Source organism: Schistocerca gregaria, chromosome 7, assembly GCF_023897955.1.
Source record: "Schistocerca gregaria isolate iqSchGreg1 chromosome 7, iqSchGreg1.2, whole genome shotgun sequence".
Classification (NCBI taxonomy): Eukaryota; Metazoa; Arthropoda; class Insecta; order Orthoptera; family Acrididae; genus Schistocerca; species Schistocerca gregaria.
In genome coordinates, this window is record NC_064926.1 from 462,007,471 (window position 1) to 462,022,551 (window position 15,081).

The following is a 15,081-nucleotide window of genomic DNA, read 5'->3' on the forward strand; positions in this document are numbered from 1 at the left end:
TCCTCTTTCCCTCCACATTTCCGTCCACTGGCATGTCTCCTAACATTGCACCTAGTAGCCCTATCCTGTCCCAACCAAGACCCTGAACATGCACACAAGGCAGCACAGCTCATTCCCCCATCCCTACCTTGTTATCCCCTTGCCTCCTACTCCCCCACACACCTAACCCCCCCCCCCCCCTCCCCGTCCATTCATTCAAGCAAACTGCTGCTCACATCAAACACAGTTGTGATTCCAGTGCTAGATGACAGCAGACCTGTGTGCAAGTTGTGTGTGTGTTTCCTGTTTTTGAAGACTTTGTCAGAAAGCTTAATTTTTTACCAGCCTTTTTCTTTGCACCTGTCTTTGACTCAATGCCTCCTCTATGAGGTGAGTAGTTTTAGCTTCACCAAAAATACAAGCACATTTGTGCAACTATTAGTTTTGTGTCACTTCAGCATTCACAAAACTATTAGTTAAATATAACCTAATGGACACATTATTACAATTTGTCTTGACTGTGTAGTGGCTGCAAACTAAACCAACCTTGCTTTTCACAAAAGTAAATATTTTTATCAATCATAAACTATATCTCCATCCATCACTACTTGGATAAAAAATCCTGCTCTTGCAATATGGGGATCATCTTTCATAAATAAATTTATCTTTAGGGATCATTTTTCATTTTCTCTTGAAATATTGCAATATATTTAAGCTTAAAAGCTTCAGTTTAGGTGGATAATACAGGTGCAACTAATTAATTCTCATTTACAAACTACATTATCAAAAATATAGATTTATAAATCCTACAGTTGTTACCTTTTCATGGGTAATGATCTTTATGCAAATACCTGAATCAAAACAGTACTCTGAGGCTCAAAAAGTGTGCTAGCTGTCACCAAAAAGTAAAACGATACAGCAGACATTGAAAGTATGACAGTTTCAATCTAGTTATATCCAATACCTTTGAAACACTGCCAACCAAAATATTCAAAAACAACCACATAGTACAGAGTGTAAGGTGTAAGTAAAAACTAGAAAGAAAGGTTTTATGGACACCAGGAAGGTCTATTGGGGAAAAGGTACTAGGGGTGGGAATGCCAATAAAAGTACAGAACTCTTTTGGAGTTAATCAGCAGATACTTAATGTGTAGTGAGTCAAGAATTTCTGTGTAAATTCTAGAACCACTCAGCCTTCAACCGTCCCAAACACACAATATTCCGGATATGAGTGTGGGATGGTAGAATCCCACCTACAGTGCATCAAATGTTTGTGTGTGCAGGTTTAAAATCAGTCGCAGTAAGAAAATAGATGCGGCGGATGAATGGCACCGACACGTTCCTGCCGGGCAATCCATAAATGTTTTAGTAAGTGTATAAGGAAGAACCATGGAGTTTATATGCAGTTCTGTATTGTATTGTAGTGCTTACTGCATCATTGACTATTGCTATTAAAACAAGGACAGTTGAAAAAGTATCCTTGAAAACTCTTGACCTACGCTTGCTAAAGGCAAGACTTATTTTCTGATTCATGTTAGGAAAAGTTATGGTATCTAAGCCAACTCCTTTTAACTGTAATTCCATTTGTTTCTGACGTTCAGCTGTATGAGCAGCTTACAGGAAGTTGAATATTTATGTGGAAAGTGAGAGTTTTATTGTGTATGGAAGTCAAATACATCATTAATTGCAAAAAGTAAAGTTTGTATGTCTACTTATGTCATATGTAGAAAGAGTCTGAAAATTCCTGTACCTAGTGTTATTCTATGGAGAAAAAGTTAAGAGAGTTTCCAGCAGCCAGCTAGCCAGTAAATAAGAGTGGCTGCAAGTTCCAAGTAAGTCATCTCGTAAAGAAGTGGGAGGTAGTTTGGGGTAATAAGCCGATGTAATGCACATCCACACTCACACTTTAAGTTGTTAGAATGTGGCGACCGTGACACAACCAAGAACACAGGAAATGTGGCGACCATAACACAACCAAGAACACAGGAAATTTGAGTCAAAATCAAGAGAAGAAGCTGTTAAATGTTGCCATAGCAACCAAACATAATTAGACAAGGGAATTACTCCGAGAAATTGGAATATGTTCAAGTATCCAATGGAGCAAAATTTAAATAGAAAAAGGATGAAGAAATGAAAAATTTACAATGATAAAACAGCAAAGAATATTTCAACATATTTGTCTCAGAAGAAATATGCATATAACACTTGAACCAAGAAGACACAGAGCAGTGAGTTTACAGCTCTCACACAAATCACAGAGACGCAGACGCAGAAACCAACATACACTCGATACCACCGACACCAGCTGCTGGTCACCAGTGCTGACTCCGGTGGTTTCCAGTGACTAGGGGGAACAGTGTGGTGTTGTTGTGCATAATTCACGCTCTCTGTTGATTATTGAACTTGTGTGAAGTTGCTTTGATAATCTTCTTTTCAGGACAGCCGGCTGCGATGGTCTGCCCCACTTCCTCTCTGAAGATAAGATGCTGTTTTAAAGGAATTTTCTATACTCTTAAAATAACTCCACACACTCGAGATACTTTGAACTCAATCCCACTATATTTTCCCAAAACATAGCAGTTTTCACGTACAGGAGTCATTTTTTGTAAGTCAGATACTATAACATATTCTTTACCATAAATACAGTACTATAAATCTTTCAAAGTTCTAGTTAGTGCACCATCTGGACCTAATGAAACTAAGTGAATGATTAAGATAAGAAGTGTCTTTTCTTTTTCTTTCAACAACATTCAACTGTTCCTAATAATGAGTGACATCACATCATCACAGAGTACAGTGCGCTTGCTCCTTGCACTGGGCATGTAACGTCTGAGGCAAGCACTGCAGATACCTGCCCATGGTGATCAACCGCCCAATTCATGCCAGTCCTGCAGACACATAATCATGGCAAAGTAGACACAGTATCACTTTCACACACTCGTCTTCAAAATAACTCATGTTCGAGATGGTGGAAATATAAGTGTCTCTAGAATTTGCCCTGAAATTATCGAGGCACTTCATATCCCTCCCATTAGCTCGAACGCATGATATTCTATACACGTTCTCTGTGTACAACAATATCTTGTACCTATGACATTAATTTATGTTTCAATCAGTTTGAATGACATTCCTTTTAACAATTATGTACTTAATATAGCTCCTCCCTTTTTTTCCTTTCTACTACACCTATAAAACTTGAACATTTTGATCAATGTTGGAGTTAGCTCTTTAAAAAAATCTAAAATTTGTGAGAACAAGAATCTTTCTGTCTCCTTTCCAATCATAAATTCCAGGTGCAGATAACTCATGAATCTTCTGTTGCTTTGTTCTTACATCCTGTACTACCTTTTCTCAGTATGTACTTAATCATTACTTAGTGTAATCTGGAGGAACTCTGGGTAAAATAGAAGTGTTCCCTTCTTGGACATTTTTAAACCCGACAAGGCTAGTGGAATAGAGAACTCAAACTTACCAGAATAATCTCTGTCAAATTGTGTGACCTCTGTCACAATACTGTTCTTCCCTTTAGGAACAGTATCTATAGCTTATATGGGTTGATCCTAGTAGTACCCTCTCTCTTTCCATTTTGGTGGGTATGCACCTTTTAAAATCCTAATCTACAGTATAGGTTGATTCTCTTCTTGGTGCCCCTGCCTGCACAGTATAGGTCAGTCTCTCTTTGGTCTGCCTACCTGCCCTTTTTTCCATTCAATAAATGCTCGGTTCACCTTTCTCCTTCTTCCTGAGTAGGCTTCATGGATCATTGCCCTAGCGTAAATCTGTATGTACACTATAATAAAATACCTCCTAGAAAAATTAAAACTCTACTGTACCCCTCACACTTGCTTCACAATACTTCCTTTAACCCCTTAGACTCCTCCATTACTCTTCCAGTCCGATGTTTCCCATAGACACCACACTTGGAAATATCTATTTGTCCCACTATCCTACAATTCATCAGAATAGTTGTTAGACTGACATCCAATCCAAATATATTTCTGTACACTTAAGTATACAATGTAGTATGTTCATAGTGAGCCACAAAGTGTATCTCCTTCTACCATGTACACATACTAATGTAATACTGTCATAACAAGCATGAATTCTCTTAGTCCTTATATATATATAAATTTATCCCTGTACATACCTGTATGTGGTGTGGGACTGTCACCTCAAATAACAGTTTGTGCATACCCAACGTTGTGTGCACAGTTTTCCCCCTCCAACACATGACGGTTCTCACATTATTTTTTCTGTTTGTGTCTTTGTGTTTCATTGTGTGTATGCGTACAGGTAGTCGTGTAGCCTGATTCTTCAGCCAGCTTATGTAAAATAATTTAAAGGTTATAGAAAACCATGGAAATTGAGAAGGACTTCAGTGATAGAAGTGTATGCATATGCACAGAGGGAAAGATAGATCGGTACTCAGATGAGAAGTAAGAAATGAAAAAATTGAAATGGTTGCTAAGATCAAAGGACTCAATGAAGATAGCCCCAAAGACAAGAAATCCTCCCCCCCCCCCCCCCTTCCCAGGATCTTTACTTCTCTTGTACTTGAGTGAGAAGCCGGAGGAGGTATGATGTTATATGTCTCCTACGTAACGGACATTCTCCCATTCACCTTTGAAGTCCCCGAAGAAAGAACTTAGTAACTCATACGAAACGGCAAATGGTGAAGAATCAGTCACTCTTGCCTGCAAGGGTTGTTTGAAAGGTGGGGTGTGTGTAGTGTTAGTCATGTTTGTGCCTACACTACCCACCCCTTCCATAGTTTGTATAACCCCTCTCCATTTACATCACACTTCACAAAAGAAATAAAATATTCTATAAAAATAGAAAATTATACACTATAATCAAATATTTAATTCAGCAGTCACTTCATATTATATTATTCTTAAACATAACACTCTATTCCGTTCCCTCTGTCTTAATGTCACTCTGTTTACACAGTACCATTATATTATACTTTCTACCAGAATATTATTCTCATCATTCCATTTTATGTTTAGAGATCACTGTTTACTTGTCATTCTCTAAAATTAGTCACAATCTTGTAGTCATATTCAATCACTTAAATACTAACATGATAGGATAGCTTAAGGGGTTATGAATAGATTACAGAATTTAAATAACTGGATAATTCATTCTTTAAATCTACCGTCAGATTCTTGACTTTATCATTCAGAGTGTCAAATTCAGTCTTTAGCAGACTTATATGTGTTACTTGATGGTTTAAGATTTACCTTTGGCTACTTAGAACGACACTCTGAGCATTTAATTTGATGTTCAATTGTGTATTTACTGAATCTAACTTAAGACCTTGAGCATTTAAAGTTTCATCCAGTTCCTTTCTTAAAGTAACACTGAGTTCCTGCCTTAAACAAACACTTTGATCACTTAGTTCTTGTCTTAAAGAAACAATTTGATCATTTAGTTCTTGCCTTAAGGAAACACTTTGATCATTTAGTTCTTGTCTTAAAGAAGCTGAATCTGCATCTAATCTAGCATTTAATTGTATATCTGATCACTTATTTCCTGTCTTAAAAAAAAACACTTTGATCACTTAGTTCTTGTCTTAAAGAAGCTGAACTTGCATCTAATCTAGCATTTAATTGTTTACTCTGGTCTTTGATTAAATTTATTACTTCAGCCATATCTGGCATGTCCTTACTCATTGTTATGGCCATGTCTTGTTCTCCAGTTTCTGTAGGTTGTTGTTCCTGCTCCATATTTTTAATCTTTTTTGACCTTGTGATCATTAAAAAACATTCACCTCTGAGAATAATGACCACACTACTTTACATTCAAATAGTTATTGTCTTCAACTCACCCGACATAGAATTTTGTAGAATTGGCACTGGTAAATAACACAGGTGCCGACAGCGTCAAACGTTGGTCGCGGCATCGACGTCAATGAGTGGACATGAGTCAGCAACTCAAATGGCAGCCATTGCAGTCAGTGGCGGGTTACTGCGTCAGGAACTGGTTACTGTGTCGGTGTCTGCTGGTACTGTGTTGGTGTCTCCTGGTTACTGCATCAATGTTGGTGGCTGGTTACTGCGTCAGTGTCGGCTGGTTACTGCCTGCATGAGGATTGCTTCCTTCCCACATCTAAATCAAATTCTGCAGACCAATTCTATCATCTTGTTATTATGGGTTGCTATGGCAACTCTCAACTTTATCTGAATTTTATCCAAAAAATTCCTCCTTTTCGTGTCCTGATCACTTAGGTTGCCACGTTCTGGTGGTTCGTCAGACATGTGTCAAAAAATAATGTCTTCTTATTTTCCGTAATCTGATGATCACATATAAAAACTTTACCATCGACATATTCACCAATTAGTGATGTAGTCTACTCGAATAACAAATGCTGACTTAAATATAAAGCTTCCAGAGACCCATTCAATAACATTTATGAGAAAGTTGCTTTAATAACCATTCCTTTTCTCCCAAAATTGTAAATATGCATCTTGACTAGAGCCCAACAACATCGACTCATGAAAGTAAGTGAATAATTAAGATAAGTTTCTTTTCATTTTCTTTCAACAACATTCAATGTTCCTAATAATGACTGATGTCTCACCGCCATGGAGTACAGCGCGCTTGCTCCTTGGGCTGGGTGTGTAACTTCTGAGGCGAGCACTGTAGATACTTGCCTGTGCTGATCAACCGCCCAATACATTCCAGTCCTCCACACATATAATCGTGGTGCAGTAGACACAGTTCCACCTTCACACACTCCTCTTTAAAATAACACATGTACGAGATGGTGGAAATACAAGTGTCTCTAGAATATTTATGTGGAAAGTGAGAATTTTATTGTGTATGGAGGTCAAATACATTGTTAATTGATGAAAAGTAATGTTTGTATGTCTACTTAATTCATAAGTTGAAAGAGTCTAAAAATTCCTGTACACAGCATTATTCTACGGAGACGTAATCAACAGGGTTTCCAGCAGCTGGCTAGCCAGTAAAAAAGAGTGGCTGCCAGTCGCAAGTAAGTCATTTCGTAAAGAAGTGGAAGGTGGTTTGGGGTAATAAGTCGGTATAATGCACATTCACACTCACACTTTAAGTCATTAGAATGTTAGAACATGGCGACTGTGACAGGACCAAGAAAACAAGATATTTAAGTCAAAAACAAGAGAAGCTGTTGTTACGTGTTGCCATAGCAACCAAACATAATTTAACAAGGGAATTACTCTGAGATATTGGAATATGTTCAAGTATCCAATGGAGTGAAATTTAAATAGAAAAACACGGAAGAAATGAAAAATTCACAACAATAAAACAGCAAAGAAGATTTCAACATATTTGTCCCAGAAGAAATACACATATAACACTTCAACCAATAAGACCCAGAGCGGGGAGTATACGGCTCTCACACACATTGCAGGGACGCAGAAGCGGAAACCAACATACACCCGACGACACCGACACCAGCTGCTGACCTGCCACCACATCCTCTCACCTACACAACATGAATTCTATGGTGGGTGAGCATGAAACAAAACTTGATTACTGTAGTATGAAATGATATGAGATACAGTTGAGTGAACTTGTACTGTGTAATTATCATATTTAAAGTTAGTTTTAATGCTTACATGAGCTAAGGTGTATAAAAGAATGAAAAATATACAACAGTTTGGGGAAACTCAAGACCCAGCTGTGGCCATGAAAATTAACAAAGAAGTGCCTGACTGGGCTGAGTTGATAAATTTCATCTAAGCTCAGAGTCTTAAGTTAAACTCATTAAGTTCTCAATTAAAAACCCAGAGTGAAGCTTTAAATGCTCAGATTGCAACACTAAGTAAAGAACTAAACTCATTAAATTCTCAATTAAAAGCTCAGAGTGAAACTCTAAACATTCAAATGACAAATTTAGGTTTGTTCAATGGCAAAGTCAACTCTCAAAGCAAAGAACTTAGTAATCTATGAGAAGGCATGGGTGCTTTGAAGACTGAGTTTGATGCTATAAGTAATAAAGTAGAGAATTTAAAAGTACTTTCAAAGAATGAATTGACAAATTCTTTGACCACTCATATGAATCATATGTTTACTGACCTTTGTCAGAAACAGAATGGTACTTTTCAAGATTTATCAAAAATGTTAGAACTTAACATTGAGAACAAATGTAATAATATAGTATACAAACTTACTGACAAGTTAAGATCTATTGAAAACTTGTACAATATTAAGTATAATGATGTAAGGCAGCAGCTGAATAATTTGAAAGAGAGTGTAGATAAGCAAAATGAATTAAGGACAGTCATTCAGTTGCAAATTACGGGTGTCAATAGATGGGTAGATAATGTAGAAAGGAATTTTAAAGAGAAAATAGCTAACTCTGATATTATAAAATAGAAACAAACTTCCACATGGGAAAAATATATTAAAAACAAAGATTCCCAGACTTACCAAGCAGGAAAGCGCCGGTAGATAGGCACAATGAATAAAACACACAAACACACACACAGAATTTCGAGCTTTCGCAACCGGCGGCTGCTTCATCAGGAAAGAGGGAAGGAAAAGGAAAGATGAAAGGATGTGGGTTTTAAGGGAGAGGGTAAGGAGTCATTCCAATCCCGGGAGCGGAAAGACTTACCTTTGGGGGAAAAAAGGATAGGTATATACTCGCGCGCGCACACACACACACACACACACACACACACACACACACACATATCCATCCATCCATACATACATACATACATACATACATCCATATGTATGGATGGATATATGTGTGTGTGTGTGTGTGTGTGTGTGTGTGTGTGTGTGTGTGTGGGCGCGCACGCGAATATACACCTATCCTTTTTTCCCCCTAAGGTAAGTCTTTCCGCTCCCGGGATTGGAATGACTCCTCACCCTCTCCCTTAAAACCCACATCCTTTCATCTTTCCTTTTCCTTCCCTCTTTCCTGACGAAGCAGCCGCCGGTTGCGAAAGCTCGAAATTCTGTGTGTGTGTTTGTGTGTTTTATTCATTGTGCCTATCTACCGGCACTTTCCCGCTTGGTAAGTCTTGGAATCTTTGTTTTTAATAACTCTGATATTATAAATGTAATTAGTTTGGAGGAAATAATTTGGAGAAATTATAGAATGAAAGGTTACCAAGAGAATAAAACCTGGAAATGTATCGCCTATTCCTTCTTCCAAACTTAGTGATACCAGGAAAGATATGTATGATTGTGGAGAGAAATTAAGCTTATCCAAGAAAAAGCAGAGAAAAGGGTAACTTCACCTAATGTTGTATTAACTAGTGAAGTGGTGACTGATTTCCAATGGGGAGCTAATTCAGGGTTATCTTGAAAATTTGACAATTCCCTAAATTTAAGCCAGACGGAGAGGTACATACGGCCCATTTCTTAAAAAGATTTAACCAAGCATTACCAAAAAAAAAAAAATGTTAAGATTCCAAGAAGATTGAATTTGCTGTGGGGTACCTTCTAGGGGAAGCCTCAGAATGGGGTACAGTAAATATTGAGAATTTTTGCTCTTGGGGAGACTTTCAAAAGAAATTTAAAGAGAAGTACTGGTCTGGCAGAGCGCAAGAAAAGTTAATATATTATAATAATACTTGGGGTACTACACAGAAATATTTCAATTGGCATTTAACACATGAAAAAATGAAGGAGAAATACAAAGTAAAGGATGTAAAATTGTATATCCCCCAAGGACATTAACATTGTGAGTTAACGGGCGGAGTAATGAGCGTCGGATCCAGAGTTGTTTTCGGTGTTTTTTCCAAAACAGTTTTCCTGCACTAAATTCCTTTAAAATCTAGAACTATCCTGTGTTCTTATTGCTTAGAAAACTGGATATGACTGTAAAATAGAGAACAAATTAACAGTATCACAGGAAAAAAGTGATATCTAGATGAAATAAATTGAATAGGATATTATATTTATCGAAAATATAATATGATGTGACTAGCTGAACAACTGTTATACTGTAGTGTATAGATTTTCTATTTTGTACAGAGTATTTCATACCTTTTATGAGATGTGATATAGATGGGAGGGTTTGTATAAATTTTGAATGGGTGGGTACTGTAGCTAAAAGCATTATTTACAAGAACAGATAAATCATGACTGACACACACACACACACACACACACACACACACACACACACACACACACACATCACACCTTTCAAACAACCATCACAAGCAAGTGTGCCTGATTTTTCATCATTTGCCATTTCAATAGGGTTGGAAGAGCTTCCTTTCTTTGGGGCTATCTTCTTTTTCTTCTTCGATCCTAGCATCCACATCTATTTTTTCTTTTCTTACTTCTGATTTGAGGACCTGTCTATTTTTCCCTCTTTTCATATTCACAAACTTCTATCGCTGAAGTCCTTCCTTATTTCATAGAAACCTAAATCTTTTCTTTAGATAAGAAGGCTGAAATATCAGACTATGCGAACACACATCCACATATACACTTCTACACAAACATTAGATTACATAAGACAAAGCCAGTCACAATGTGAGAACCGCCAGGTGTTGTAGGGAAAAATGTATGTACATATGGAGATCTGCACCTATATATAGGAAGCTATGATGGTTCTACATAGAATTTACATAAGAAGATGTGCAAATAAACAAGGAACACTACCAGTTGTAAATAGAGATTAGAATAGGCACAATGAACTCATGAGCAAGGAGAGACAAAAGCATATATAAAGTAGTAATGAGTGATGGATAAATAAGAAAGAGGCATGAGCAAAGAAAGAAAATGAAAGTTAGAAAGGAATTAGTCATGTTGATCATTAAGAAAATTAAATGTAATAAGTACTTTGATGAATTGAAGGATAATTGGACATAAATAGTATATGTAAACATAGTACCTATTGAAAATATATAAGTTGATAAATAGAGAAGGACTCTGGGAGTAAATGATATATTAAAGAATGAATGCATAGTTTAAAATAGATTTATATCTTTACCAGAAGATACTTAATTATGCTATACAAAGAAATAAGGGGGGTGTATCCGGCATTCACTAAGTATAAAGGGCAGGCATACCTACGTGGAGATAGGACGATCTGTGGCCTAAAAAACAGGGATGTTTTTTAAGGGGATACCTACCAGAATTGAAAGAGGGAGTGCTTTTATAAGGTCAACCCACAAGCAAGGAATAGGTGCTGATCCTAGGAGAAGTCACAAATTTTATAAGGATTATTCTGGGAAGTGTGAATTCTATGAACAATTAGCATTATTATGTTTCATGGAACTAAATGAGTGTCAAAAGAACACTTTCATTTTGTCCAGAGTTCCTCCAAGCAACTAATGAAAATGGCACATACTAGGAAAAAGACAGTGCAAACGATAGGAACAGAAAATAGATTACTCATGTGTCATAAACACCTGAAGTTTACAACTGGAAAAAGAGAAATAAAGAAATGAAAAAGAGTTCTCACAATTCCTAAATATTAGTAAAGCTGACTAAAACCACAAGTAAATGCTCATGTCTTAACAACAAAGTAAAATAAGAAAAGAGTAGAGAAACAATAAGTGAAAGATGGTTCATGAGAGGACAGAGAATTGTTATTGAAAGGAAAGATATGTATATAGACATATGTAAGAAATGTATACTGTTAAGATATGAAATGTTATATTATTTGCATAATGATTATGTATAAAACATTGCAAGTTCAATCTGAAGGGGGGGGGGGGGGGGGGGGGTATGTAGTGATTCAAGAATTTCTGTGTAAATTCTAGAACCACTCAGCCTTCTACCACCTCGAACACATGATATTCTGGATATGAGTGTGGGATGGTAGAATACCACCTACTGTGGGTTACATATTTGTGTGTGCAGGTTTCAAATCAGTTCCGGGAAGAAAGTAGATGTGGTGGACGAATGGCATCAACAAGTACCTGTCTGGCAAGTCATAAATGTTTTAGTGAGCGTGTAAGGAAGAACCATGGAGTTTATATGCAGCTCTGTGCTTATTGTGTCACTGACTGTTGTTATTAAAACAAGGACAGATGCAAAAAAAACCTTGAAAACTCTTGATGTAAGCTTGGTACAGGCAAGACTTATTTTCTGAGCCATGTTAAGAAAAGTTATGGTACCTAAGCCAACTTCCTTTTAACTGTAACTCCATTTGTTTCTGATGTTCGGCTGTATGAGAGACTTACAGGAAGTTAAATATTTATGTGGAAAGAGAGAGTTTTGTTGTGTATGGAGGTCAAATACATTGTTAAGTGACAAAAAGTAATGTTAGAAGTTTGTATGTCTACTTATTTCATAAGTAGAAAGAGTTTAAAAAATCCTGTACGTAGTGTTATTCTACGGAGAAGAAGTCAAGATGGTTTCCAGTAAAGCCAGTAAAGAAGAGTGGCTGCAAGTTCCAAGTAAGGCACCTTATAAAGAAGTGGAAGGTGGTTTGGGGGAATAAACCAATATAACCCAGATACACACTCACACTTTAAGTCGTTAGAACATTAGAAGTGTTTGCCACATGATGCCGCTCTTGTCCCTGTCAAAACCACCTCCCGCTACACTAACACTTCCAATACCCTTGGTCTTGCTGCACCCCCACCTCCATTACAATTATGGCTACATGATTTTCTCCATCCACATCAAACCCACCAATCACCAACACTACCTCCATTTTGGCAGCTGCCACTTGTTCCATACTAAGAAGACCCTTAAATATAGCCTACCCACTAGTGATTGTCAAATCTGCCTTGATAATCAGACCCCCTCAAAAGATGCCAAGGATCTCACTGAGGGCTTCACAGGCCAAAATTACCTTCCCAATATTGTACAGAAACAGATGTCTCATGCCTTCTCTAGCCCATCACCTAATATCTCTCAACTACCTGCTGTCCATTCACAAAAGTGCAACCCTCTTGTGAATCACAAGGGAATGGTACAATAAGACATGCTGAAACTAACCCTGATAAACAATCAAAGAAATGCACTGGAAGTATTTTGCAAAAAATGTTGAAGTTACACATTTTTGCTGCATGAAGAACAGCTTATAACAGTGGTTTGTACAGCTCTGCTGAGCTAGCATGCGACTCAGCAAATCATTCAAGTAGCTCTGGGTAGTGGAATTATTCAGAGTTCACAGACATCAATTTTAAGCACCTAAAGCCTGGTTTACAATGGGGTGAATGGAAGCAAACACGTGCAAATGAGCATTTGCAGAAAATTCACTACCATTTCCTTGTATATGGGTAGAATACTGTCCCTCTGATAAACCTAAAATGAGATAGAGGTATCAGAAATAATGTTTTCTGATAATTTCTTGAAAAATGCTTTCCACAGTCAAAAAAATTCTGTAACGAGAGGTTGAATTGCACTAGAAGTTGCAGGCGGAATTCAAATTACTTCTACAGATTTTTCATCATCCTCCACACAAACAAACACTTCATTAAGTCCTCATCATGAATCCAACAAAAGCAATGAATTAGTTTCTGTGGATGGTAACAACACATTTCGAATGAAATGTTGAAAATTATTCTTTCCCATTTTTCCAGATTTTGATGCGCTAATTACAAGATTTTTGCAACTAAACTGTCATTTTTGGTCCTAATTTGTCTAGGGCTTCTTGAAGACAGATATAAAGCTGCAGAAACAGTAAACCACTCATACTTATCACTTGCATTATCATAATGAATGTGTCATTGCATTCATTGATTGGACAACCAACTCCATCTTTTTTTCACCCTGAAATGATAAAGTGCAGTGTGCACACAATTCTTTCATGGAACCTAACTGATTAGCACTATAAACAGCAATTGCAATGATAACAGTAAGTTTTATCTTTACGTCAGCTATGAATTCCCTTATAGCATTGTTTATCACTGGCAGCTGCTCTACATCATCCAAATCACAATTCATGGAATCGTCACTGCAACAAAAAACACGTTTGTTTTAATGATTAACACCCCAGCTTGCTATCACATCCATGATACTATCTCTCCTATTTTGCAGTTTTTTGGTATCCTCCATCAATGTGTGTGTGTGTGTGTGTGTGTGTGTGTGTGTGTGTGTGTGTGTGTGTGTGTGGCCAAAAGCTTCCTTTTGTTGTGCCTGTATGCAACTCAACATCTCCACTAAATGGTGAGTACAGTCTATCCTTTTCATAATATTGCCGCTGCTCCTTTTCTTAGACTACTCACCTGGTGTTTTTATCTGCCACTTCATACAAAGCATTTATGTAACTTTACTGATTTTTTTGATGTGTACATCCCCTATTCAGTACCCACTTTCTTTTTCTCTCGTTTCCTATCTCATTCTTTATCCTTTGAAATGATTATTCCAAAAGTTATAGCCTGAACACAAAATGAGGATGTCAGCAATGTTCCAGGATGGGCTGTTGATAGTAGAAGTTCTTCTAATACATGCACCAAAATATTAATATCTATGCACTGAGTACACACTGTTTCTTTAACTTTTTTACACTGATACCTCTTTCTGCCACAATTTGTTTCAATTTTTCTTGTCTCTTCTCCCACAGATCCATATAAATATGGAAAATTCTTTTCTTGAGAGTATTTTCTGGTACCTGAGAAATATAAAAAGGTGAGAGTTAAAACAAGTGGAGTACATTGACATCACATACCATAATTTAAATCACTGTGGCATTTGGCATGTTATTGTGAACAGCAATGAAAAATAACGTATTTGACTACATAAATTTTAGAGAAATAAATGAAAAATCACAAGACATCCTGAAATGGCACGCAGAACTACAAGAACTTTCTAAAACGGCTGACTGAAATATAAGTAAATGAATGAGAATCTGTTCTCAAGAGGTAATCAAGGGAAGTTAATAAACAAAATAGCTATTTAGAACTGGAGACAGTACCACAAGTAGACACTGACAAAAAAGACAATTCAATTGGCAGATAGTTTGTTTGCAGCATTAAAATGTTAGAGAAACATGCAGAGTAGCTGGGAGACAAAGAGGCACTATATATATTAGGCAAGAATCATACTGATTACTGACAGAAAAATGGTGTCAGACTGTGGCAACCGGCTCCAGCCAACACATATGTTTTGAAGAAACTCAAACAAATCAACATCAAGACACATATTATCAATTAGTTTGCTGGTATATAAAACTTTTTGCATTTC

General features: G+C 37.0%; 1 protein-coding gene across 1 annotated transcript in view; it reads right to left on the bottom strand.

Annotated features, from left to right (window-relative positions):
- LOC126282431 (uncharacterized) overlaps nucleotides 1–14,185 on the bottom strand; it is a 105,713-nt gene extending 91,528 nt beyond the window's left edge. Inside the window, exon 1 of the mRNA XM_049982088.1 lies at nucleotides 14,124–14,185. Coding sequence (XP_049838045.1) covers nucleotides 14,124–14,157 — 34 coding nt within the window. The 5' untranslated portion in view covers nucleotides 14,158–14,185. The remainder of the gene's footprint in view (nucleotides 1–14,123) is intronic.
- Between the last annotated feature and the right edge of the window lie 896 nt (nucleotides 14,186–15,081).